Here is a 23,679-nt window from a genome sequence, read left to right as displayed (position 1 = left end):
GCAATTGTGAATATTCTGCTGTGAACATCAGTGGAGAACTATGTATTTGAGTCCCTGCTTTCAGTTCATTTGGGTGTATACCTAGAAGTAGAGTTGCTGGATCATATGATAATTCTATCCTTAACTTTCTGAGGAACCGCCAAACTGTTTTTATGGCACCTGCCCCATTTTACATTGCCACCAGCAATGAACAAGTGTTCCTATTTCTCCACATCCTCCCCAAAGCTTGTTATTTTCCATTTGTGTTAATAGTACCTATTCTAATTGATGTAAGGTGGTATCTAATTGTGGTTTTAATTTTCATTTCTCTAATGGCTGATAATGTTGAGTGTCTTTTCATGTGCCTTTTGGCCATTTGTATATCTTCTTTGGAGGAATGTCTATTCAGGTCTTTTGTCCTTTATTTAATTGGGTTGTTTGTCTTTTTTGTTGTAGAGTTGTAGAAATTTTTTATATATTCTGGATATTAAACCCTTATCAGATATATGGTTGCCAAAAATTTTCTCCCATTCTGTGGGTTGTCTTTTTACTTTCATGATAAAGTTCTTTAATGCACAAAAGTTTCTTAAATTTGATGGATTTTTTCTTTTGTTACTCATGCTTTTGATATCAAGTCTAAAAACCATTGCCTAATTCAAGGTCCTGAAGAAGCTTCCCTTTGTTTTCTTCTAGTAGTTTTATAGTTTCAGTTCTTCTGTTTAGGTCTTTGATCCATTTTGAGTTAATTTTTTATATGGTATAAAGAAGGGGTCTGCTTTCATTCTTTTGCACATGGATATCCAGTGTTCCCAGCACCATTTGCTGAAGAGATTATTCTTTCCCTATTGAGTGGAGTTGGCACCCTTGTCAAAAATCAATTTGCAATAGATAAGAGGATTTATTTCTGAACTCTCAATTCTATTCCATTGGTCTGTGTCTGTTCTTGTGTCAGTACTACCCTGTTTTGAATACTGTAGCTATGAAATGTTTTATTTCTATTTTATTTTATTTTTTTTTTTGGCTTTTATAAAGGGAGTTTATTTGGTTACAAATTTACAGTCCTAAGGCCATAAAAGTGTCCAAACTAAGGCATCAACAGAAGGCACCTTCACTGAAGAATGGCCAGTGTCATCTGCAACACTTCTGTCAGCTGGGAAGGCATGTGGCTGGTGTCTGCTGGTCCTTTGCTTCCGGATTGTGTTTTTTTTTAATTCAATTTTATTGAGATATATTCACATGCCATGCGGTCATACAAAGCATACATTCAGTTGTTCACAATACCATCGTATAGTTATGCATTCATCACTAAAATTAATTTTTGAACATTTTCATTACCACACACCCAAAAATAATAAGAATAAAAATTAAAGCAAAAAAGAACAATTAAAGTAAAAAAAAACCACTGGGTGCCTTTTTTTTTTTTTTTTTCTTTTTGCCCCCATTTTTCTACTCATCCATCCATACACCGGACAAAGGGGAGTGTGGTCCATGTGGCTTTCCCAATCACATTGTCACCCCTCATAAGCTACATTTTTATACAGTCATCTTTAAGATTCAAGGGTTCTGAGTTGCAGTTTGATAGTTCCAGGTATTTATTGCTAGCTATTCCAATTAATTAGAACCTAAAAAAGGGTTGTCTATGTTGTGCGTAAGAGTGCCCACCAGAGTGACCTCTTGGCTCCTTTTGGAATCTCTCTGCCACTGAAGCTTATTCCATTTCCTTTCACATCCCCCTTTTGTTCAAGAAGATGTTCTCCATCCCATGATGCCAGGTCTAGATTCTCCCTGGGAGTCATATTCCACGTTGCCAGGGATATTTACTACCCTGGGTGTCAGATCCCACTTAGGGGGAAGTGCAGTAATTTCACCTTTCAAGTTGGCTTAGCTAGAGAGAGAGGGCCACATCTGAGCAACAAAGAGGCATTCAGGAGGAGACTCCTAGGCACAATTATAGGGAGCCTAGCCTCTCCTTTGCAGCAACAGTCTTCCCCAGCGCAAGACCTGTGGCAGAGGGCTCAACCCATCAAACCACCAGTCCCCTATGTCTGTGAGCACATCAGCAATCATCGAGGTGGGGAAGCCCAACACCCCTACATTCTCCACCAGCTCCTTACGGGTCTCTGTGTATTTTTTTCATTGTTTTTTTTTTTTATTAATTCTTTTTTTTAATTAACTATGAACTATATCAAAAAACATTTTAAAAAAACATACAATAAAAAAACATTTCAAACAAACCATAACCAGGGAGTTAAGAAAAAGACAACTAACCTAAAATAACTCCTTTACTTTCAATATGTTTCTACTCTACTCCAAGAAAATAACCTAATAAAGCAACATTTCTGTGAACTTGTTCCTACCATACCCACCAGAAATTAACAAACATAGTCCGGGGCATTCCCAGAATGTTAACTTTACCCACAATAGCTTATCTGTTCTTATTGGGTTATCATTCCCCCTTCATTAATTGCTCTCTGTTGCTAATTCCCCTACATTCTACATTATAAACCATTTATTTTACATTTTTCAGTGTTCACATTAGTGGTAGCATATAATATTACTCTTTTTGTGCCTGGCTTATTTTGCTCAGCATTGTATCTTCAAGATTTATCCAAGTTGTCATATGTTTCGTGACATCATTCCTTCTTTCTGCCATGTAGTATTCCATCATGTGTATATACCACATTTTATTTATCCACTCATCTGTTGAAGGACATGTGGGTTGTTTCCATCTCTTGGCAATTGTGAATAATGCTGCTATGGTCATTGGCGTGCAGATACCTGTTCGTGTCACTGCTTTCAGATCTTCCGGGTACATACCAAGAAGTGCAATTGCTGGATCGAAGGGTAACTCTATATCTAGTTTTCTAAGAAACTGCCAGAGTGGCTGAACCATTATACAGTCCCACTAACAATAAATAAGAGTTCTAATTTCTCCACATCCTCTCCAGCATTTGTAGTTTCCTGTTTGTTTAATCACAGCCATTCTAATTGGTGTGAGATGGTATCTCGTTGTGGTCTTAATTTGCATCTCTCTAATAGCTAGTGAAGCTGAACATATTTTCATGTGTTTCTTGGCCATTTGTATTTCCTCTTCAGAGAACTGTCTTTTCATATCTTTTGCCCATTTTATAACTGGACTGTCTGTACTATTGTCGTTGAGTTGTAGGATTTCTTTATAAATGCAAGATATGTCTTTTGTCAGATACATGGTTTCCAAACATTATTTCCCGTTGAGTTGGCTGCCTCTTCACCTTTTTGACAAATTCCTTTGAGGTACAGAAACTTCTAAGCTTGAGGAGTTCCCACTTATCTATTTTTTTCTTTTGTTGCTTGTGCTCTGGGTGTGAGGTCTAGGAAGTGACTGCCTAATACAAGGTCTTGAAGATGTTCTAGGAGTTCTATGGTACTGTCTTTTATATTGAGGTCTTTGATCCACTTTGAGGTAATTTTTGTGTAGGGTGTGAGGTAGGGGTCCTTTTCATTCTTTTGGATATGGATATCCAACTCTCCCAGCCCCATTTGTTGAAAAGACAGTTATGTCCCAGTTCATTGGCTTTGGGGGCCTTATAAAAGATCATTTGGCTGCAGATCTGGGGCTCTATCTCCAAATTCTCAATTCAATTCCATTGATCAATATGTCTATCTTTCTGTCAGTACCATGCTGTTTTGACTACTGTGGCTTTACGATAACCTTCAAAGTCAGGGAATGTAAGCCCTCCCACTTCATTTTTCTTTTTTTAGAGTGTTTTTAGCAATTTGAGGCAGCTTCCCTTTCCAAATAAATTTAACTAGTTTTTCCAAGTCTGCAAAGTAGGTTGTTGGAATTTTGATTGGGATTGCATTGAATCTGTAAATGAGTTTGGGTAGTATTGACATCTTAATGACATTTAGCCTTCCTATCCATGAACATGGAATATTTTTCCATCTTTTAAGGTCCCTTTCTATTTCTTTTAGTAGAGTTATGTAGTTTTCTTTGTATAGGTCTTTTACATCTTTGGTTAAGTTTATTCCTAGGTACTTGATTTTTTTAGTTGCTATTGAAAATGGTATCTTTTTCTTGAGTGTCTCTTCACTTTGTTCATTTCTAGCATATAGAAACATTACTGACTTACACGCATTAATCTTGTATCCTGCTACTTTGCTAAATTTGTTTATTACTCCAGTAGCTGTATTGTTGATTTCTCAGGGTTTTCCAGATGTAAGATCATACCATCTGCAAATAAGGACTGTTTTACTTCTTCCTTTTCAATTTGGATGCCTTTTATTTCTTTGTCTTGCTGGATTGCCCTGGCTAGCTCTTCTAGTACAATGTTGAATAACAGTGGTGACAGTGGGCATCCTTGTCTCATTCCCGATATTAAGGGGAAGGCTTTCAGTCTCTCACCATTGAGTACTATGCTGGCTGTGGGTTTTTCATATATGCTCTTTATCATATTGAGGAAGTTTCCTTCAATTTCTAATTTGTGAAGTGTTTTTATCAAAAAGGGATGTTGGATTTTGTCGAATGCTTTTTCAGCATCTATTGAGTTGATCATTTGATTTTTCTCTTTTGATTTGTTAATGTGTTGTAATACATTGATTGATTTTCTTATGTTGAACCGTCCTTGCATGCCTGGAACGAACCCCACTTGGTCATGGTGTATGATTTTTTTTAATGTGTCTTTGGATTCAATTTGCAAGTATTTTGTTGAGAATTTTTGCATCTATATTCATTTGGGAGATTGGTCTGTAGTTTTCCTTTTTTGTAGCATCTTTGCCTGGTTTTGGTATTAGATTGATGTTAGCTTCATAAAATGTGTTAGTATTCCGTTTTCTTCGATGTTTTGAAAGAGTTTAAGTAAGATTGGTGTCAGTTCTTTTTGGAAAGTTTGGTGGAATTCCCCTGTGAAGCCATCTGGCCCTGGGCATTTATTTGTGGGAAGTTTTTTGATGACTGATTGGATCTCTTTGCTTGTGATTGGTTGGTTGAGGTCTTCTATTTCTTCTTTGGCCAGTCTATGTTGTTCATATGTTTTCAGGAAATTGAAAACATATCTACATTATCCAATCTGTTGACATACAGTTATTCATAGTATCCTCTTATAATTTTTTTAATTTCTTCAGGATCCCCAGTAATGTCACCTTTTTCATTCTTTATTTTGTTTATATGGGTCTTCTCTCTTTTTGATTTTGTCAGTCTAGCTAGGGGCTTGTTAATCTTGTTGATCTTCTTGAAATAAGTTTTAAAATTGGGAAGTTTGAGTTATCCAATTTTGTTCCTCTTTTTCAAGATGGTTTTGGCTATTCAGGGACCCTTACCCTTCCATATAAATATGATGATTGGCTTTTCCATTTCTGCAAAGAAGGCTGTTGGAATGTTGGGATTGCATTGAATCTGTATATCACTTTGGGTCAAATTGACATCTAAACAATATTTAGTCTCTCAATCCATGAACACAGATCCTTCCATTTATTTCGGTCTTATCTGATTTCCTTTAGAAGTGTTTTGTAGTTTTCCATTTTTAAGTCCTTTATATCTTTGGTTAAATTTATTCTTTGATATTTGATTCTTTTATTTGTTATTGTAAATGGAATGTTTTCTTGATTTCCTCTTCATATTGTTCATTTGTAGTATATGGAAACACTACTGATTTTTCGTGTTAACCTTGTAACCCACCACTTTTGCTGAAATCAATTATTAGGTCTAGTAGCTTTGTTGTGGATTTTTCAGGATTTTCTATATATAGGATTATGTCATCTGCAAATAGGGAAGTTTTACTTCTTCCTTTCTGATTTGAATGTCTCTTATTGCTTTTTCTTGCCTAATTCCTCTGGCAAGAACTTCCAGTACAATGTTGAATAACAGTGGGGACAGTCGACACCCTTGTCTTATTCCTGATCTTAAAGGAAAGCTTTAAGTCTTTCACTGTTGACTATAAGGTTGTTACTGTGGATTTTTCATATATTTCCTTTATCATGTTGGGAAAGTTCCCTTCTAGTCCTAGTTTGCCAAGGGTTTTTATCAGTAAGGGTGCTAGCTTGTATCAAATGCCTTTTGTGAATCAATTGAGGTCATCATGTGATTTTTTTTTTAAATTCAGTTAATGTGGTGTATTACATTAATTGATTTTCTTACGTTGAACTACCCTTACATACCTGGGATAAATCTCACTTGATCATGATGTATGGTTTTTTTTTTAATGTGCTGTTGGATTTGATTTGCTAGTATTTTGTTGAGGAATTTTGCATCTAAGTTCATATGGTATATTGGTCTGTAATTTTCTTTTTTTGTGCTCTCTTTATCTGGCTTTGGTATTAGGATGATAATGGCCTCATAGAATGAGTTAGGGGATGTTCCCTCCTCTTCAGTGTTTAGGAAGTGCATGAAAAGGATTGGTATTGATTCTTCTCAAAATGTTTGATATAATACACCAGTGAAGCCATCTGGTCGTGGGCTTTTCTTTGCTGAAAGGTATCTCTTGAATCCGTTATTGTTCTGTAGAGATCTTTTATTTCTTCTTGAGTCAGTGAGGTAGTTTGTATGTGTCGTAGCCCATGAGGGCCATGCCAGTCCAGAGGCCAAAGAAGACAATGAGGATTTTCTGATACATGAACTTTTGTTCAGGGCTTACTTACAGGGTGAGAAGTTGTGGAGAGATCATGACGGCTGTCTCAGGCTGGGCGGGTATCACAATCATAGTGAAGTGACCACGCGATGCAAAGAGGACAGAAAGCCTTTTATAAGGGTTTAAGACAAAGGCATTCCTAAGGGTGGGGGGAGCATAGATGCAGGAACAGGTCACTCTGACCTGGGAGGTGGTGCAGGAAGGACTAGAATAACACTTGAACAATTACATTTTGCTCTTTTTGTGAGACTAAGAGCCTCTCACTTCCTGCCTGCTTCCCATAAAGTTACATTTTAAGGTTAATTTACCCTTTTTCTCTTTACTGGCTTAGAGACATTTGGCTGCCTGGGTCATGCAGACTGCTGTGCACCAAAGATCTGCAGGCCTGTTTTGCTCAGGCCATGGGTTGCCACAATCCACCCCTGCACAACAGTTTGCATTGACCATAGGACAGACTTGACATCCATAATTCACAACAACAATACAATAAACAACATAGTAATAATACACTGGTACAGAGAGATAAAAAACCTATTAGCAAGTGGTGCTATGGCTAGGTTAATGAGTTTTGCCATTTAGCACAAGTACTGTCTGGGCTAAAATAGCTAAAGGATAACACTACCAGACATTCTGCTTTATTCTATATCTAGTTTTTACTGTTTTTTCAACCTTGATCACAGAAATAAATTTCCCTTTCCACCAATTTTCTGCAACTTTCTGTATTCATTCAGGTTTTGTTCCATATCCCCTATTTTTTTATTCTGATACAACCAGTTATTTAGCAAAAAATGACTTCTTTTTCCTTCAATAATTAAAAAAAAGACATCCCTTATACCCTTTGCATTCAAGTCATCAAAATAATTCTGGAAATTGTTCTTAAGCATTTCACAATATATTATTACCAATATTACACTTGTTAGAAGGCTAAATACTGAAAACATTTTAGTCAATGCATTATTGAAATAGTAACACTTTTTTTTTAACCAGAATTAACAACACATGTAAGCATTAAATTGGACAGCTGAGTGGTTTAACAATAAATATATATATAAACTGAGTCTTCACAGTAGATAGAAGGGTTCCAGGTGAGGGGGTTTTAAATGCCATGTTTCCTCCCCCTGCAGGGAGCCCTTCAGTGTCAGAATTACAGTTAGTTTCTTATGTAATTCTATTACCTATGGGCTTAGAATTCTCAACCAGCGTAGCTGCATGGCCAGAACCAGAGCCAATTGACCTTATTTCCCCCAATTTCTAGTGTTTGTGGCACAGGCAAGAGAGAGTTATTATCATTGCCCTGTTGTGGCTTGAAAGCAGCCATCCCCTTTATCTGAAGTTAATGCTGGTACAGTCCTCAAGTCCATTGTTTCTATCATCCTTTAAGTGTTTAGTCGTATCCACGGTGGTGAAGGCATATTTTTGTCCCTTTGGACAGAGGAAAGGGGCCAATATAATCTACTTGCCACCAAGTGACAGGAATCTGGTATCCTCGGTGCCATTTTTTGGTGCAGCCATTCAGCCACTTCATATATTGTTGGTGCTAGGCTGTGGAATTTCGCTAGGGCATCCGCTTCTATGTTACCTGGTAATGAATTGGTATTGTGGGCAGAGTCATGAAAAACAGTTACCTTACATTTGTGGCAGGTTGTCCAGATGTTTTCCTGCCAGAAGGTATCAGTACTGGGCTGGACAGTCACAGCTGTCCAGGTAGCAAGTTGCCCATGTGCCAATCCATGCAGAGTCAGGTGCATTTCCTTGTCCATCAATGGTGGGCATGGGAGGAGCCACCTCAGGAGGATCAACAGGAAACAGGGCATGCTGCTCTTTCACATAGGAGGCCAGTCCTAAAATTTCATGCATCTCTGTTCTTAAAGAGCTATTGTCCAAGATGTCATGTTGTAGGAGGTAGACTTTTCATTTGGTCAGTGTGCTCACCTGAGCACTCCCAAAATGGGGCTTCTTATTTATGGTGTCCCATATCTGCATACCTGTATGGGTATAGTCTTCTGTAAGGTTACTGGGCAACTGAGATAAACCTTCAACAGTCTCAACAGAGGATTACAAACTGTGCACAATTGCTCTTTTAAAGGGCTGTATCTGAGTTCTGTGCCCTTCCATAGTTGGGACCAGAATCTAACAGTACACATTTAGCTTGTTGCTTTTGCCACAAACCCCACCCAAAGCCAATATTGGCACTGGCCACATCCAAATCACAGGGTATATCACGGTCTACCCCCTTTAAAGTTTTTGCTTGCATGATAATTCACTTAGTCTTTTCAAATACAGCCTGCTGTGGAAAATCCTATTCCCACACATTTCCTTTTCTAATTAGGGTATACAAAGATTTTTAAATTCTTACTAAATAGAGTATAAACACTTTCCAGTAACTTAACAAACCAGGAAAGGTCATCAACTGTTGAGAAGTAAGCAATGTGGGATAACTTTGCATTTTAACAACAGCTGAAGGAATAGCCTTAGTTTTACCCAACCAGACAATACCCAAGAACTTGATAGAGTAGTTAGGCTCTTCTGGAGATTTTTACATTTAAAGATATCCTTGTGGAAGCACAGCAAATGTCCATTATTGTTTTCCCCACATGAAGCCTAACACAGGTTGACTGGAAAAAATCTAAAAATATTCTAAATAACATATTAGCAAGGTTTAACACAAAATGAAACAGGAGCAACCAGTTTGCTAATAGCTCTCTAGGTTTTTGTCAGTATTGGTTATTAATATCTCTTAATTCGGCCAGGGAAAAAACTCCCAGGATGAAATGAGCACCTTCTGATAAGAAGCTGCTGCTACTGCCCTACTTTCTTCCTTCCATGGGTGCTGAACTTCCTCTGCTTTAACCCTTTGTTTAAACTGAGGTCGAGTACACCCGCTTTCCTTAGTATCAATTTTCCAGTCAGGGGCTCATCATCTTTTGAAGAGGAATCAACAGGGTCCTACACGTTACAGTTCCAGTCAGGGGAAGCCAGGATACACCTAACTTGCCCTTAGGGCAGCTTATGCCCTCTTACTCTAGTGTGCTGTTATGCCAATATTTCTAAACACTTATCTAGAGCATCTTTCAATTCCACTTGTGCTAGCCTCGTATCCTTTTCTAGTTTTAATTTACCTCCCAGGTGGCTTACAGCCACCTTTGCTGCTAAAACTTCTTCAGTAGCGGCGCATACAGCCTCTAACAATGGCCAGCCCACCGCAGCTGCAATCTGGCGGCCCTTTCTTTTTGAATCCCCAGTGGTCCTGTGGCCCGATACAGGACAGCTATTTGTCCAGCCAGAGAGTCAAAAACATTTCCATACTCCCTTGGCAGATTCCACTCATCTAGGAGGGTAGCCACCCCTCCCCACATAGACATCCATTCCACTGGGAGGGTGGGCAGCCCTTCCCACATAGACGTCACAGGCCTCCCCGGTATCCCGCCCAGGGCCTTCTCCTTTCCCCTCCCCAAGTTCATGTCATCAGTGCCCAGGATCTCCTTAGTCTCCGGCTGGCGGCTATTTAATTCTGGCTGGCTCACCAATTGTCGCAGCCCATGAGGGCCATGCCAGTCCAGAGGCCAAAGACAATGAGCATTTTCTGATACATGAACTTTTATTCAGGGCTTGCTTACAGGGTTAGAAGTCGTGGAGAGAGCATGATGGCTCCCTCAGGCCAGGCAGGTATCACATTCTCAGGGAGGTGACCGCACACTGCAAAGAGGACAGGTAGTCTTTTATAAGGGTTTAAGACCAAGGCATTCCTAAGGGTGGGGGGAGCACAGATGCAGGAACAGGTCACTCTGACCTGGGAGGTGGTGCAGGAAAGACTAGAATAAGACTTGAACAATTACATTTTGCTCTTTTTGTAAGACTAAGAGCCTCTCACTTCCTGCCTGCTTCCTATAAAGTTACATTTTAAGGTTAATTTACTCTTTTTCTCTTTACTGGCTTAGGAAGACAATAGGTTAAACATTTAGCTGCCTGGGTCATGTAGACTGCTGTGCACCAAAGATCTGCAGGCCTGTTTTGCTCAGGCCTCGGGTTGCCACAGTGTGTTTCTAGGAATTTGTCCATCTCATCTAGGTTATCTAATTTGTTGGTGCACAGTTGTTCATAGTATCCTCTTATAATCCTTTTATTTCTGTGGAGTTGGTAGTAATGTCCCCCATTTCATTTGTGATTTTAGTTATTTGCACCGCCTCTTTTTTTCTTTGTCAGTCTGGCTAAAGGTTTGTCAATTTTATTGATCTTTTTGAAGAACCAATTTTTGATTTTGTTGATTTTCTCTATTTTTTAATTCTGTATTTCATTTTTCTCTACTCTAATCTTTATTTCCTTGCCTTCTGCTTGCTTTGGAGTTTAGTTTGCTCTTCTTTTTCTAGATCCTCCAGTTGTGAGGTTAGGTCTCTGATTTGAAATCTTTTTCAATGTAAGCATTTAGAGTTATAAGGTTTCCCTCTCAGTCCTACCTCTGCTGCATCCATAAGTTTTGGTATGTTGAGTTTTCATTTTCATTTGTCTGAAAATATTTCCTGATTTCTCTTGTGATTTCTTCTTTGACCCATTGGTTGGTTGTGTGTTGTTTAACTTCCATAAATTTGTGAATTTTTCAGTTCTCCCTGTTTTTGATTTCTAGCTTCATTCTATTGTGGTTAGAGAATATATATTTTATGATTTCAATATTTTTTAATTTATTGAGACTTGTTTTGTGACCTAACATTTGTTCTTCCCTGAAGAATGATCCATGTGCACTCAAGAAGAATTTGTATTCTTCTGCTGTTGGGTGAAGTGTTCTATATATAGCTGTAAGGTCTAGTTGGTTTAAGAGCATCATTTAAGTCTTCTATTTCTGTATCGATCTTCAGTCCAGATGTTTTATCCTTGTTGAAAATGGTATACCAAAGTCTCATACTATTAATGTGGGACAGTCTATTTCTCCCTTCAAATCTGTCAATAATTATTTCATATATTTTGAGGCTTTGCCATTAGGTGCATATATATTTATAATTCTATCTTCTTGTTGAATTGACTCCTTATCAGTATAAAGTGGCCTTTGTCCCTTGTAACAGTCTGTTTTATCTAATATTAGTAAAGCTACGCCAGTTCTCTTTTGGTTACTATTTGCATGGTAAATTTTTTCCTATCCGTTCACTTTCAACCTATTTGTGTCTTTGAATTTATGGTGAGTCTCTTATAAACAGCATATAGTTGAATCATGCCTTTTTATCCATTCTGCCAATCTCTGCCTTTTGACTAATCCATTTACATTTAGAGTAACTACTCATAGTGCAGGATTTTCTTCTGCCATTTTGCTATTTGGTCTTTGTTTGCATCCCTCAATTCTTCTATTAATTCCTGATTTCTTATTTATTTGTTTTTTTTGTTTGTTTGTTTGTTTGTTTGTAGTTTACCATTTTGAGTCCCTTCTCCTTTCTTTCTGTATGTATTTTTAATAAATTTTATTTGTAGTTATGATGGGCTAAAGGTTAACATCCTAAATGTGTAACGGTCACATTTGATTTGGTATCAACTTTAATAGATTTTGCAAACATTGTTCTATATCTTCCCCCCACCCCGACCTTTTTGCTGTACTTGTTACCAGTTATATCTTTACACCTTGTAGTCCCAAATCATGGATTTATCATTACTTTTTATACATTTGCATTTTGGAAACTATAAGAAGTTAAAAAAAAAATGGAGTTACATACCAAGAAATGCAATAGTAGTGATGTTTGTAATTACTCATATGGTTACCTTTGCCAGAGGTCTTTATTTCTTTATGCTACTTTGATCCACTGTCTATTGTCCTTTTCTTTCAGTCTGAAGAACTCCCTTTATCATTGCTTATAGGGCAGTTTTAGTGGTGACAAACTCCCTCAGCTTTTGTTTACCTGGGAATATCTTAATCTCTCCCTCATTTTGAAAGACAGTCTTGCCAGATATAAAATTCTTGGTTGGCAATTGTTTTGTTTCAGCACTTTAAATATTTCATCCCACTGCCTTCTTGCCTCCATGCTTTCTGATGAGGTATTGGCACTTAATCTTATTGGGACTCCCTTGTGCATAACACATTGCTTTTCTCTTGAAGCTTTCAGAACTCTCTTCTTGTCCTTGGCATTTGAGAATATGACTACTTGGTGTCTGGGCATGGTTCTTTTCAAGTTCAGCCTGTTTGGGGTTTGTTAGGATTCCTGAATGTGCATATTCATATCTTTTGTTAAATTTGGGAAGTTTTCTGCCATTATTTCTTTGAATGTTCCTTCTGCCCCTTTCTCTTTTTCATCTTCTGGGACTCCCATAATGTGCACATTCGTACATTTGATGGTGTCCCACAGTTTTCTTAGGCTCTGTTTGCTTCTTTAAAATTATTTTTTCCTTTCTATTCCTCAGCCTGAATAATTTCATTTGTCTTGTCTGAATTTATTGATTCTTTTGCAAGTTCCAATCTTCTGTTGAAACCCTCTAGGGAATTTTCATTTCAGTTATTGTGGTCTTTAACTCAGTAGTTATGTTTGGTTCCGTTTTAAAATTTTTATCTCTTTACTGAGACTCTCATATTGTTCATTCTTTGTTTTCCTAATATCCTTTAATTCTTTCTCTGTTTCCTTTTATCTCCTTGAGCATATTGAGGATCATTTTTTTAAAGTCTTTGTCCAGTATGTCCAAAGTCTAGTATTCTTCATTGATGGGTTTTGGGTTTTTATCTTGTTACTTTGGATGTGCCATCATTTCCTGTTTCTTTGTTGATCTTTTAATATTTTGCTGCACACTTTACAGCTTAATATTTTAATGTGTTAATTCTAGAATTTAGTCCTTGAGCAGTCTTTGCCTTAGGTTTGCCTCCAGCTAGAGATATGACAGAGATTTCCTTGAGTGCCAGGAGCTAACAAAAACAAGCAAACCAAAGCAAAAAGCACCTTTTACAGTCTTTGCAAATTGGCTCTGCTTTGGCTGTTCATCTCCTGCAGAGATCAGCCCAAGGTGACTATGAAGTGCAGAGTCCTCTCCATCTTTTCTAAAGAAAAGCCTGGGCTTGAGCTTGCTCATGGCCTTAGAAATTCCCCCATGAGCCAGAATTCAATGCTCCCTTTATTCCTTATGAAATAGATGCCCCCCCCCCCCATCCTGGTTGTTCTGTGGTATAAGTTAAAGCAGTTAATCCTTTGCCTCAGGGTGCTTCTATTTAATTGTTTCTTACACTACTTCAGCTGTCTGCAAGCTACTGCTGCCTGCAGGGTACATTCTCAGAGGGTGAGGGTTCCTGGTTCAGTTTTTCAGGCTGCCGGCAGATAGATTGGCACCAACATACAGGCACCCCAGTATGCACATCGGGGCTACTCTGCTCCTTTCTAAACAGGGCCAGGGACCCACAGTAGGAGTGTGGGCTGGAAATGGGGGAGGGTCAGCAAAGGCACCAAGAGCTTCTCCTTACAATTTTTATTTATTCATTTATTTATTGTTTTCTATTTTGATCTTATTTTCTCTACCTTACCGTTTTTAAAGCTGTGGGTTTTTTCTTTCTTTTTCTTTTCTTTCTTTCTTTTTTTTTTTTTTTGTGTGTGTGCTGAAACCTGGGAACAAAGGCTGTGTTTTCTTGATTCATCTCTCACCCAGTTACTGCAACCCTTTAACTGGTTCCTGGAGTTTTGAGGAACAAGGCTTCTCCTGTTTTGTTGGTAGTTCAAAGATTTTGTTGGGGAGCAGCACCCTGGAGCATCTTATGCTGCCGTCTTGGTCGTCCAGACTGTTTACTCAGTGTTATTGGTTTTAACCCGAAGCTGTAACTATCAACTCTAGAATGGATAAATACATTGTGTTACATTCACACAATGGAACACTATACAGCAGTGAGAATGAATGAGCTACCGCTACAGGCTACAACACAGATGAATCTGGCAAATGTATTGTTGAGTGAAGGAAGCCAGACACAAAAGGATATGCTGTATGAATCTGTTTATATAAAGCACAAAAACAAGCAAAACTATTAGTGCTATTAGAAGTCAGGATAGTGTTGCACTGGGGTGGGGTTTAGTATTGGAAGGGGGCACTCGTGGGGTTTTCAGGTCCTGGCAATGTTCTCTTTCTTAATCTGTGTGCTGGTTACAGAGTTGTGTTCACTTCGTGAGAATTCATGGGGCACTTTTTTGTATGCTGTTATACTTCCTTAATTAAAAAAAAAAAAAGTATTAAGGAAGGTCATCTATTCTTCAAAGTAAAGAAAAGCCAACCATAAGAACTCGCTGTGTGTTGCACCAGAAGCCCATTCTCCCATTGTTGGGAGTATATACTGCACCTCGGGCCTTTTCCTGCAGTGAGCCGTGTGACAGTCTTCCCTCATTATCCCCCTGCAGGGCGTTACGTCTTGTCTTTTGTTGGCTGTGGTTTGGCTGTCGTGGGCACCTACTTGCTGGTGACATTTGCACCCAACAGTCATGAGAAGATGACAGGAGAGAACATCACCAAGCACCTTGTGAGCTGGCCTTTCCTCTTGTACATGGTAAGAGAAGCCTTTGGTCCTCTGCCCAGGATGGTGAGAGGGAGGATCAAGTCCTAGAAACCAAAAACCTAAGTACCCAACAATAGAGGATCCATGTAAATCGTGGCGTATCTCAGACACTGAAAAGCATGCATGTGCAGAGTGCATGGTTCATGGGAAAATGCTTTTTTTACTTATGTTGTGAGTGATGTCTAAAACTGCATATATGCTAATTTTATTTTTTTAGAGGTACGTGTAGGTGCATGTATATAATGTATCTATAAGGGACTAGACGGAAAACCAGAAATGTCCTCAGTAGTTGTTTCTGGGAGATAGAATTATGACTGAATTTTTAACCTCTTTGTTTTTCTGTATCATCTAAATTTTCTAGTGACCCTCTAATACTTTAATGGTGAGGAAAAAAAGTTAAAAATTTTAAACAATTGGGGAATCTTACATTTTTTTGCCAGTTCAAGAGATTTGGCTATATCAAATTTAATTAATATTTATTGAGTGTCTGCCATGTGCCAGATACTTTGGACATCAGAAATAGATGCGGCAGGCTCACAGAACTCATGGTCTATTGGGAGAGACCAGCATCCATGCAGCTGTCTTCTGATGGAAGCCAAGTGCTGTTCCAGCCTTCGTTGAAGCATTGTGAGCAATGGCCAAGGAATTGGGGCCACCTGAACACGTGCACAGTGGTTGGGCATGTGATGAGTGACTGTACATCTGCTTGATGAAGTATTCTGCAGCAGTTAAAGAAAATTGTGACAATTTCACAAAACATGAAAATTGTTTATGCTAACTAAAAACAGCCTACCACAAAATTGTCCATTGACTATGATAACAACCAGATAAAATATGTATTCACTGGGACAAAGACGAGGAAGAAACAGAAAATGAAAACAGCTGTGTTTTATGTACTCTAATTATGACAATTTTTTTTAAACTTCTCTTCAAAATTCCCATTAATGTTTCTCTGTTAGTTATTGTAATAAGTAAACTTTGGTGGGGGGTTGGAGTAGTCAAATGAAGTTGAGCCATTGTCAAGTTTTTTGCTTTGGTTTTGCTGGGAATGGGGCTGGCTTAACTTCTTAGGAAAGTAATGCCGCATGTCTGGGGCTTTAAGGGGTAGAAGGAACAAGTTGATGGAATAGAAGGAAGCTTCTCAAACTTCAGACCTGCCAGTGTCTCACAGTAAGTTTCTACTGACTGAGCACCTTCTAAATACCAGGCACCAGGCTTTCTATCTTCGGTGTAGCCTAATGGGAAAGTGCAGGGGCCCTGGAGCCAGACTGTCTGGGTTCAAGACCCAGCTCTGCCAATTACTGCCTTGGGATCTTGATATTCTCTACTTCATAGGATTAGTGTGCCAACTTAATGAGTTTAGTATAGATAAAATGCTTAGAATACTGCCTGGCATATAATAATTATTCATTAAGTGTAAGCTATTATTAACTATTATTCACCATGACTCTGCAAGGTCAGAATTATCATCCTGGTTTCACAGAGGTGGTAGCTGAGGTTTAGAGGACTTAAGTGCCCAGGGTCATGCAACTAGTGTAGAGGCAGATCCAGGTTCAAACTCAAGCCTCCCTGACTCCAAGTGCCGTCCTCTTTCTATTCTTCCAATTCATAGATTAAGGTGCAGGATGAGTGGCTAATTGTATTCTTGCCTAAAGAACTCTCCTTTTCGGTGCCCATGAGCAGGGAAGTGGGAAGAGACCATCTCAGCCCGATGAGTCTGGCCATATGGGCAGGCAGATCTGAGGCTGGCACATCACCCTCCCTACCAGGAGGTGAACAGTGAAGTCCTTCTGGTATCATCCAGGGATTAGAGAGATTCTCTCAGTGTTTTCTCTTTTTCTGCAGGCTATCTGTCAATGTTTTGGGAAATGCTGGGTATTTCAGTTCCTTTTTAACTCTGAGGGTCTGAGATTTTGATGCAATCAGCCATGTAAGCTCTGGCCCAGCCCACCAGCATTTCACAGTCTTGCCTATCTCTGGGGTCTCCGCTCACCTGCCCCCTTGCTGCTTTCTTTAGCTTGTGGAAATCATTCTGTTCTGCTTGCTGCTCTACTTCTACAAGGAGAAGAACACCAACAACATTGTCGTTATCCTCCTCCTGGTGGCGTTACTCGGTAAGTAGGGGTCTGGGTACCCCCAAGTATCACCAAAAGGAAATGTGAATTTTGTTACAGACCTGTGGCCTCTTGTTTCCTTTTAGTTAAGTTGGATTTTAAATTTGGGTCCGGGTGGAGGTCAGATATGATGCATTGAGAAACTGACCCCATGATGCATGAGAAAAGATAGTTTGTTACTCCTCATAGGTCCCAGAGATAGAGCGGTGCCATGCGGGGCCAACAGGAAGTACAGTCAGGTCAGGGGGCTCAACAGTGAGGGGCAAATAGGCAGAGCAAGAGGTACCTGTGGGCTGGTGCCTTTACTGTCATCCAAGGGTGGAAGTTAGGTTTCCCATGGGAGTCAAAGTGGTTAGTTTAAAGCAATGTGTGGGAAAAGGTGATGGGACTGAGCTTATCACTTAGGACCAGTTGTGCATTTAGAGTAAGGTGTGTGGGTGGTGGCCATAGATGCAGGTTTGGGCTCTGGAAGACTTTATGCCCCACAAATTGTTAACTAGGCCAAAGGTCAGTGTTGAGGCAAGTGGCTTAGCAAAAGTAAGATGGATGCCAGGGCAGCACACGAAAATTTTTGATAGTTATAACACCTCTGGATATGGAAGCTGGTGAGCTGAGGCCTACTGAAGTTGTCTGTCTCCATCAGCCTCTGCAAGGAGCTGGGTCCCTGCTGACTGGAGGCAGCTCCTGTCAATCCATCTTGCTGCTTTGTTCATCATTCTTTCTCAAATAATGGAAGTCTACCAAGTGCAGAAACTGTGATGGGCACTGTGGATTTAACAGTGGAAAGAGACACCCCGTCCTCAAGGAGGCTGCATTCTAAAGGGAGGAAACAGCAGTAACCAAGTAGACAAATTCATAGATAATATAAGTTTGGGCAGTTAAAATTACAAGGAAGAAGAAAGCAGAGTAAGGAGTGAGGTGGTTTAAGAGGTTATGTTAGAGGGAAGTCAGAGATGGGACAATTTCCAACAAGTGACTTCTAAAGGGGTCCATGCAAAACCTATCAAAGGTTAGGAATAAATTTAGGACTCACAGGCAAAATTTGATTTTCCTTTTCTCTTTCTTTTTTTTTTCTTTCCTTTTAGAGGGATGGGTGTGATGGGGGAAATGGCCCCTAAATCAGGTCAAGGCAAGGATATAATCTGGCGTATGGTTTAAGTAGAGCTGTGAGAAATATCCCTTTTTTCTTGGAGAAGTGGAACACAGGAGAGGTGGGCTTGGCCTCAGGTGGGGGTGAAACCCTGCTGCTGCCTCTTAGTGACTCTGTGACCTTAGGCTGGTGACTCTTCCTCTTTAAGCCACACTGTCCTCTCTAAACATGGGCATGGGGGAACACCCAAATCTCAGGGTGGATCCCAGCTGGATTCCATGAGATGAACAAGTTGCTTCTTGTGTTACTTCTCTTCCACCCTTCCCACAGTGAGCCCCCACCATAGCCTGAGGCAGTAAACCACACAGACAGGTGTCACTGTAGGACAAGGTTTGATTACAGGCATACCTTGGAGATATTGTGAGTTCGGTTCTAGAGCACCACAATAAAGTGATTCACACAAATTTTTTGGTTTCCCAGTGCATATAAAGATTATGTTTATACTATAGTTTATTAAGTATGCAATAGCATTATGTTTAACAAACCATTGTACATCCCTTATTTAAAAATATTTTATTGATAAAAAATACTAACCATCATCTGAGCCTTTGGCAAGTCATAATCTTTTTGCTGGTGGAGGGTCTTGCCTCAATGTTGATGGCTCCTGGCTGATAAGGGTGGTGTTTGCTGAAGGCTTGGGTGGCTGTGGCAATTTCTTAAAATAAGACAACAATGGAGTTTCCCACATCGATTGACTCTTCATTTCGTGAAAGATTTCTCTGTAGCATGCAATGCTGCTTGACAGCATTTTACTCACAGTAGAACTTCACTTCTTTCAAAATTAGAGTCAGTCCTCTCAAACCCTGCCATTGTTTTATCCTCTAAGTTTATGTAATATTCTAAATCCTTTGTTGTCATTTCAACGATATTCACAGAATCTTCACCAGGAGTAGATTCCATCTCAAGAAGCCACTTTCTTTGCTCATCCATAGAAGCAACTCTTCATCTGTTCAAGTTATCATGGGATTGCAGCAATTCAGTCAAATCTTCAGGCTGCACTTCTAATTCTAGTTATCTTGCTTTTTTCCATCACACCTGTAGTTACTTCCTCCACTAAAGTCTTGAACCCCTCAAAGTTATACATGAGGATTGAAATCAACTTCTTCTAAACTCCTGTTAATGTTGATATTTTGACCTCTTCCCATGAATTATGAATGTTCTTAATGGCGTCTAGAATGGTGAATCCTTTCCAAAAGGTTTTCAGTTTTCTTTGCCCAGATCCATCAGAGGAATCACTATCTATGGCAGCTATAGCCTTATGAAATGTATTTCTTCAGTAAGGCTTGAAAGTTGAAATGACGCCTTGATCCATTGGCTGCAGAATGGATGTTGTGTTAGCAGTCATGAAAACAACATTAATCTTACTGTGTATCTCCTTCAGAGATGAGTGACTAGGTACATTGTTAATGAGCATTGATATTTTTAAAGAAATCTTTTTTTCTGAGCAATGGGTCTTAGCAGTGGGTTTCAAATATTCACTAAACCATGTTGCAAACAGATGTACTGTCATCCAGGCTTTGTTGCTCCATTTATAGGGCACAAGCAGAGTAGGTTTTTGGAATGGTAAATGAGCATTGGCATCAGCTTAAAGTCACCAGCTGCAGTAGCCCCTAATGAGAGAGTCAGCCTGTCCTCTGAAGCTTTGAAGCTGTGAAGCTAGGCATTGACTTCTCTCTAGCGTGAATGCCAAATATAAGGCTGTTTTATCTACATTGAAAATCTGTTGTTTAATGTAGCCACCTTCATCAATTATCTTGGCTAGATTTTCTGGATAATTTGCTACAACTTCTACATCAGTACTTCCTGCTTCACCTTGCATTTTTATGTAATGGAGATGGCTTGTTTCCTTAAACCTTATGAACCAACCTCTTCTAGCTTCAAACTTTTCTTCTGCAGCTTCCTCAGCTCTGAGTCATCATAGAACTCAAGAGAGTTAGGGCCTTGCTCTGGATTGGGCTTTGGCTTAAAGGAATGTTGTGACTGGTTAGATCTTCTCTACAGACCACTAAAACTTTCTCAGTATCAACAATAAGGCTGTTTCACTTTATCATTCATGTGTTAACTTGATTAACACTTTTAATTTCCTTTAAGAACTTTTCCTTTGCATTTACAGCTTGGCGAACTGTTTGGCACAAGAGGCCTAGCTTTCAGCCTATCTTGGCTTTCGATCTGCCTTCCTCACTAAGCTTAATCATTTCTAGCTTTTGATTTAAAGTGAGAAATTTGCTATTCTTCCTTTCACTTGAACACTTAGAGGCCATTGTGGGGGTATTAATTGGCCTAATTTCAATATTGTTGCATCTCAGGAAATAGGGAGGCCTGAGGAGAAGGAGAGAGATGGGGGAATGGCTGGTTGATGGAACAGTCAGAGCACACAATATTTATTGATTAAGCTCTCCATCTTATATGGGCACAGTTCATGGTGCCCCAAAACAAATTACAATAGTATTCAAAGATCATAGATCATCATAACAGATATAATAATAATGAAAAAGTTTGAAATATTGCAAGAATTACCAAACTGTGCCACAGAGACATGAAGTCAGCACATGCTGTTGGAAAAATGGTGCCAATAGACTTGCTCGACTCAAGAATGCCACAAACCTTCAATTTGTTAAAAAAAAAAAAAAAAAACCCACAATATCTGTGAAATGCAATAAAGCAAAGCAATAAAACAAAGTATGCCTGTATTTTAGGTTTCTTTAAACAGCTTTTGGAGATATAATTTACATATCATATGTTTAAAGTATACAATTTAGTGTGTTTTAGATATTCCCAGTGTTGTACAACTTTCATCATAATCTAATTTTAGAACATTTTTGTAAACCTCCAAAGAAATCTTGTACCATCAGCAGCTACTCCCTATTCCTCTCTCTCGCCAGCCTCTGGCAATGACTAACCTACTTTGTCTCTATAGATTTGGCTATTGGACATTTCATATAAATGGAATTATATATGTGGTCTTTTATGGCTGGCTTCTTTCACTGGGCATAATTTTCATTAGGTTAATCCATGTTGTATCATTTCTTCATTCCTTGGTGATTTTGTTTTCAAAGTGAAATGAAAGGTTCAAGGTCTCCAAATGGTCTCTCTTTGTGAGTAGCGAGGCCAGAAGATGCTGGGACCCATTGGCCCATCCCCTTCCAGCCCATTCTCACTAACAAGGAGCACCTGATGAAAATGCTTGCCTTAAATGGCTCCTATTGTTTGAAAACTGTAGTCTACATAGCAGGTGTCCCAGCCGGGCAGAGCGTGTGTGATAGGCTGTTGGCAGGAGAAAGCAAAATAAGTAGAGGCTGAGAAAAGTAGGAAAGCAAAGTAGATCAGCCAGAACAAGGTGCTTCATGTTTCCGTACTTGAGGGTTGTTTCTTTTAACCCCTGTTTGGGCAGGAGGATCTGACAGTTTACAATTAGAAGTCATTTCTGTACCATTTGATAAAGCTGTGGTCTCCAAAGTGAGGTGAGCAAGATGGTCCAATGGGGTATATGAGAAGAAAATATTAGAGCTTATATTTATTTTTATCTTCACCTTTTAAATTATATTCCCTACATATTTTATAAAGTGCGTGTTACATAAGTGCAAAATTGCATGAATATAGTTTAAAAATAAACACATATATTGGAAATGGATGTGCACATGCATGGGGATGTGCATTCCAAAATGCTTGGAGACCTCTGGTCTAAATAAATGTTTTCAAAAATATAAGTGAGCATTATAAAAAGCAAAACAAAACCCTCCTAAGCTTTTTACACACATCTTTTTCCTGCAATTGCCATGTGAACGATACTCAAAAGAAGAAGTTCTTTTATCTATTCACAGCTTGCTTTGTCCGCCCACCGTGTGCCAGGCGCAGTGCTAGGCACTCTGAGATTCGGGGATGCGAAGTACATGCCCGCTCTTGGTAGAATTTAGAAGTGACATTTGGAAATACCTGGTGGTGTTTGCTTTTCCTCTCTTCTTTGATGTATTAGCACAGGTATGGGGAAGTACAAAAGATCCAATACAAACAGCATCTTCTCACTGCTTAGATCCACCGGGTTGAATCTGCCAGTGTTCCCTCCTGTCTTTGTCACCACGTCCTCTGTGTTATAGGCTGACTTTCAGGGTCTGATTCACTCTGTTTCCCTGGGGCACCCTTGCTTATAACCCACAGGTTCAATGACAGTGGTGACGGTGAAGGCTGTGGCCGGGATGCTCGTCTTGTCCATACAAGGAAATCTGCAGCTTGACTACCCCATCTTCTACGTAATGTTCGTGTGCATGGTGGCAACTGCTGTCTACCAAGCCGCGTGAGTTGCAAATTCTTTCCCTGCTGGGCCTCCCTAGGTGGGTCTCTTCCATTTTCTGGGCCTGATTACATTTGGTTTTGAAGCCATAGGGAAGACAGAACATTCAAACAAGCATATCACCAGGGTTTGGCATGCATCGTGGGAGAGAGAGGCACTGCTAATTTGGCAAGTTTTAACATGGAGAGGCTCTGTGCCACTTGAAAGATGAAATCCTGGATGGGATGTGTTCTTTCTCTCTGCTTCAGAACATGAGAAATCTGTGACCAGAGGCAGCCTCGTGTCCCTTCTTCTCCAAGGATTTCAGAAGAGGCTGTGCAGTCCCCAGGAGGCACCTCTTTGTCTGCTAGATAGAAAACAAAATGTTGTCATTTCTTATCCTCAAGACATGTCCACGAATCTCAAGGAGAATAGTGAGGTGCTTGTTTTCTCTCTAAGCATGAGAATTAAATAAAAAGCACAGAGGTTCGGCTGTGCAGATGGAGTCACAGCTGGTCTCCCTCACTGGGCTGGGGACTCCCTGCAGGCAGGACCTGGGCCTTTTGTGTCTGAGTCCCAGTGCTCAGCAGAAGCCTGGAACAGAATAGGCACTCCATGGATATTGTACGTAACAAACCCACGTAGCTACAGGAAAATGAGTTACGTAGCATTCGGTGTGGTGTATGATGCCAATTCACAGGGGAGGGGCATGCCCCCAGCTCAGGCCTGGCCTCACTACCGACGTGGCCTCAAGGGATCACGGGAGTAGCTGCTGTTGGCTGGGTGCTCAGCATGAGCCCGGCAGTCTTCTCAGTGCTTCTATGAACATCATTCGAGCCTCACCATATCCCTTTGAAGTCGATGATATTATCCCCATTTTGCACATGGGGAATTGAGGCAGAGCTGAGATTTGAACTCAGGCCTCTGGCTCCCCAGCCCATGGCCCTCACCACTCTGCTCTACTGCTTCCTGCTCAGCTTCTCTAAGACTCAGATTCTTCAACTGCAGAGGAGAGTAACAACAGTCCCTTTCGCAGAGGACCCACATAAAGCTCAGCACCACCCCAGGTTAAC

General features: G+C 39.8%; 1 protein-coding gene across 4 annotated transcripts in view; it reads left to right on the top strand.

Moving 5' to 3' along the window:
- NIPAL3 (NIPA like domain containing 3) overlaps nt 1-23,679 on the top strand; it is a 114,468-nt gene that overhangs the window by 79,411 nt on the left and 11,378 nt on the right. For all 4 annotated transcript variants that reach the window (XM_037828164.1, XM_037828165.1, XM_037828166.1 and 1 more), the window contains 3 exons: nt 14,921-15,066; nt 17,093-17,189; nt 22,495-22,630. In XM_037828164.1, the coding sequence (XP_037684092.1) occupies nt 14,921-15,066; nt 17,093-17,189; nt 22,495-22,630 (379 nt within the window). The remainder of the gene's footprint in view (nt 1-14,920; nt 15,067-17,092; nt 17,190-22,494; nt 22,631-23,679) is intronic.

The sequence above is a fragment of the Choloepus didactylus genome, chromosome 2 (genome assembly GCF_015220235.1).
Source record: "Choloepus didactylus isolate mChoDid1 chromosome 2, mChoDid1.pri, whole genome shotgun sequence".
Lineage (NCBI taxonomy): Eukaryota > Metazoa > Chordata > Mammalia > Pilosa > Megalonychidae > Choloepus > Choloepus didactylus.
This window is presented reverse-complemented; position numbering and strand designations above follow the sequence as displayed.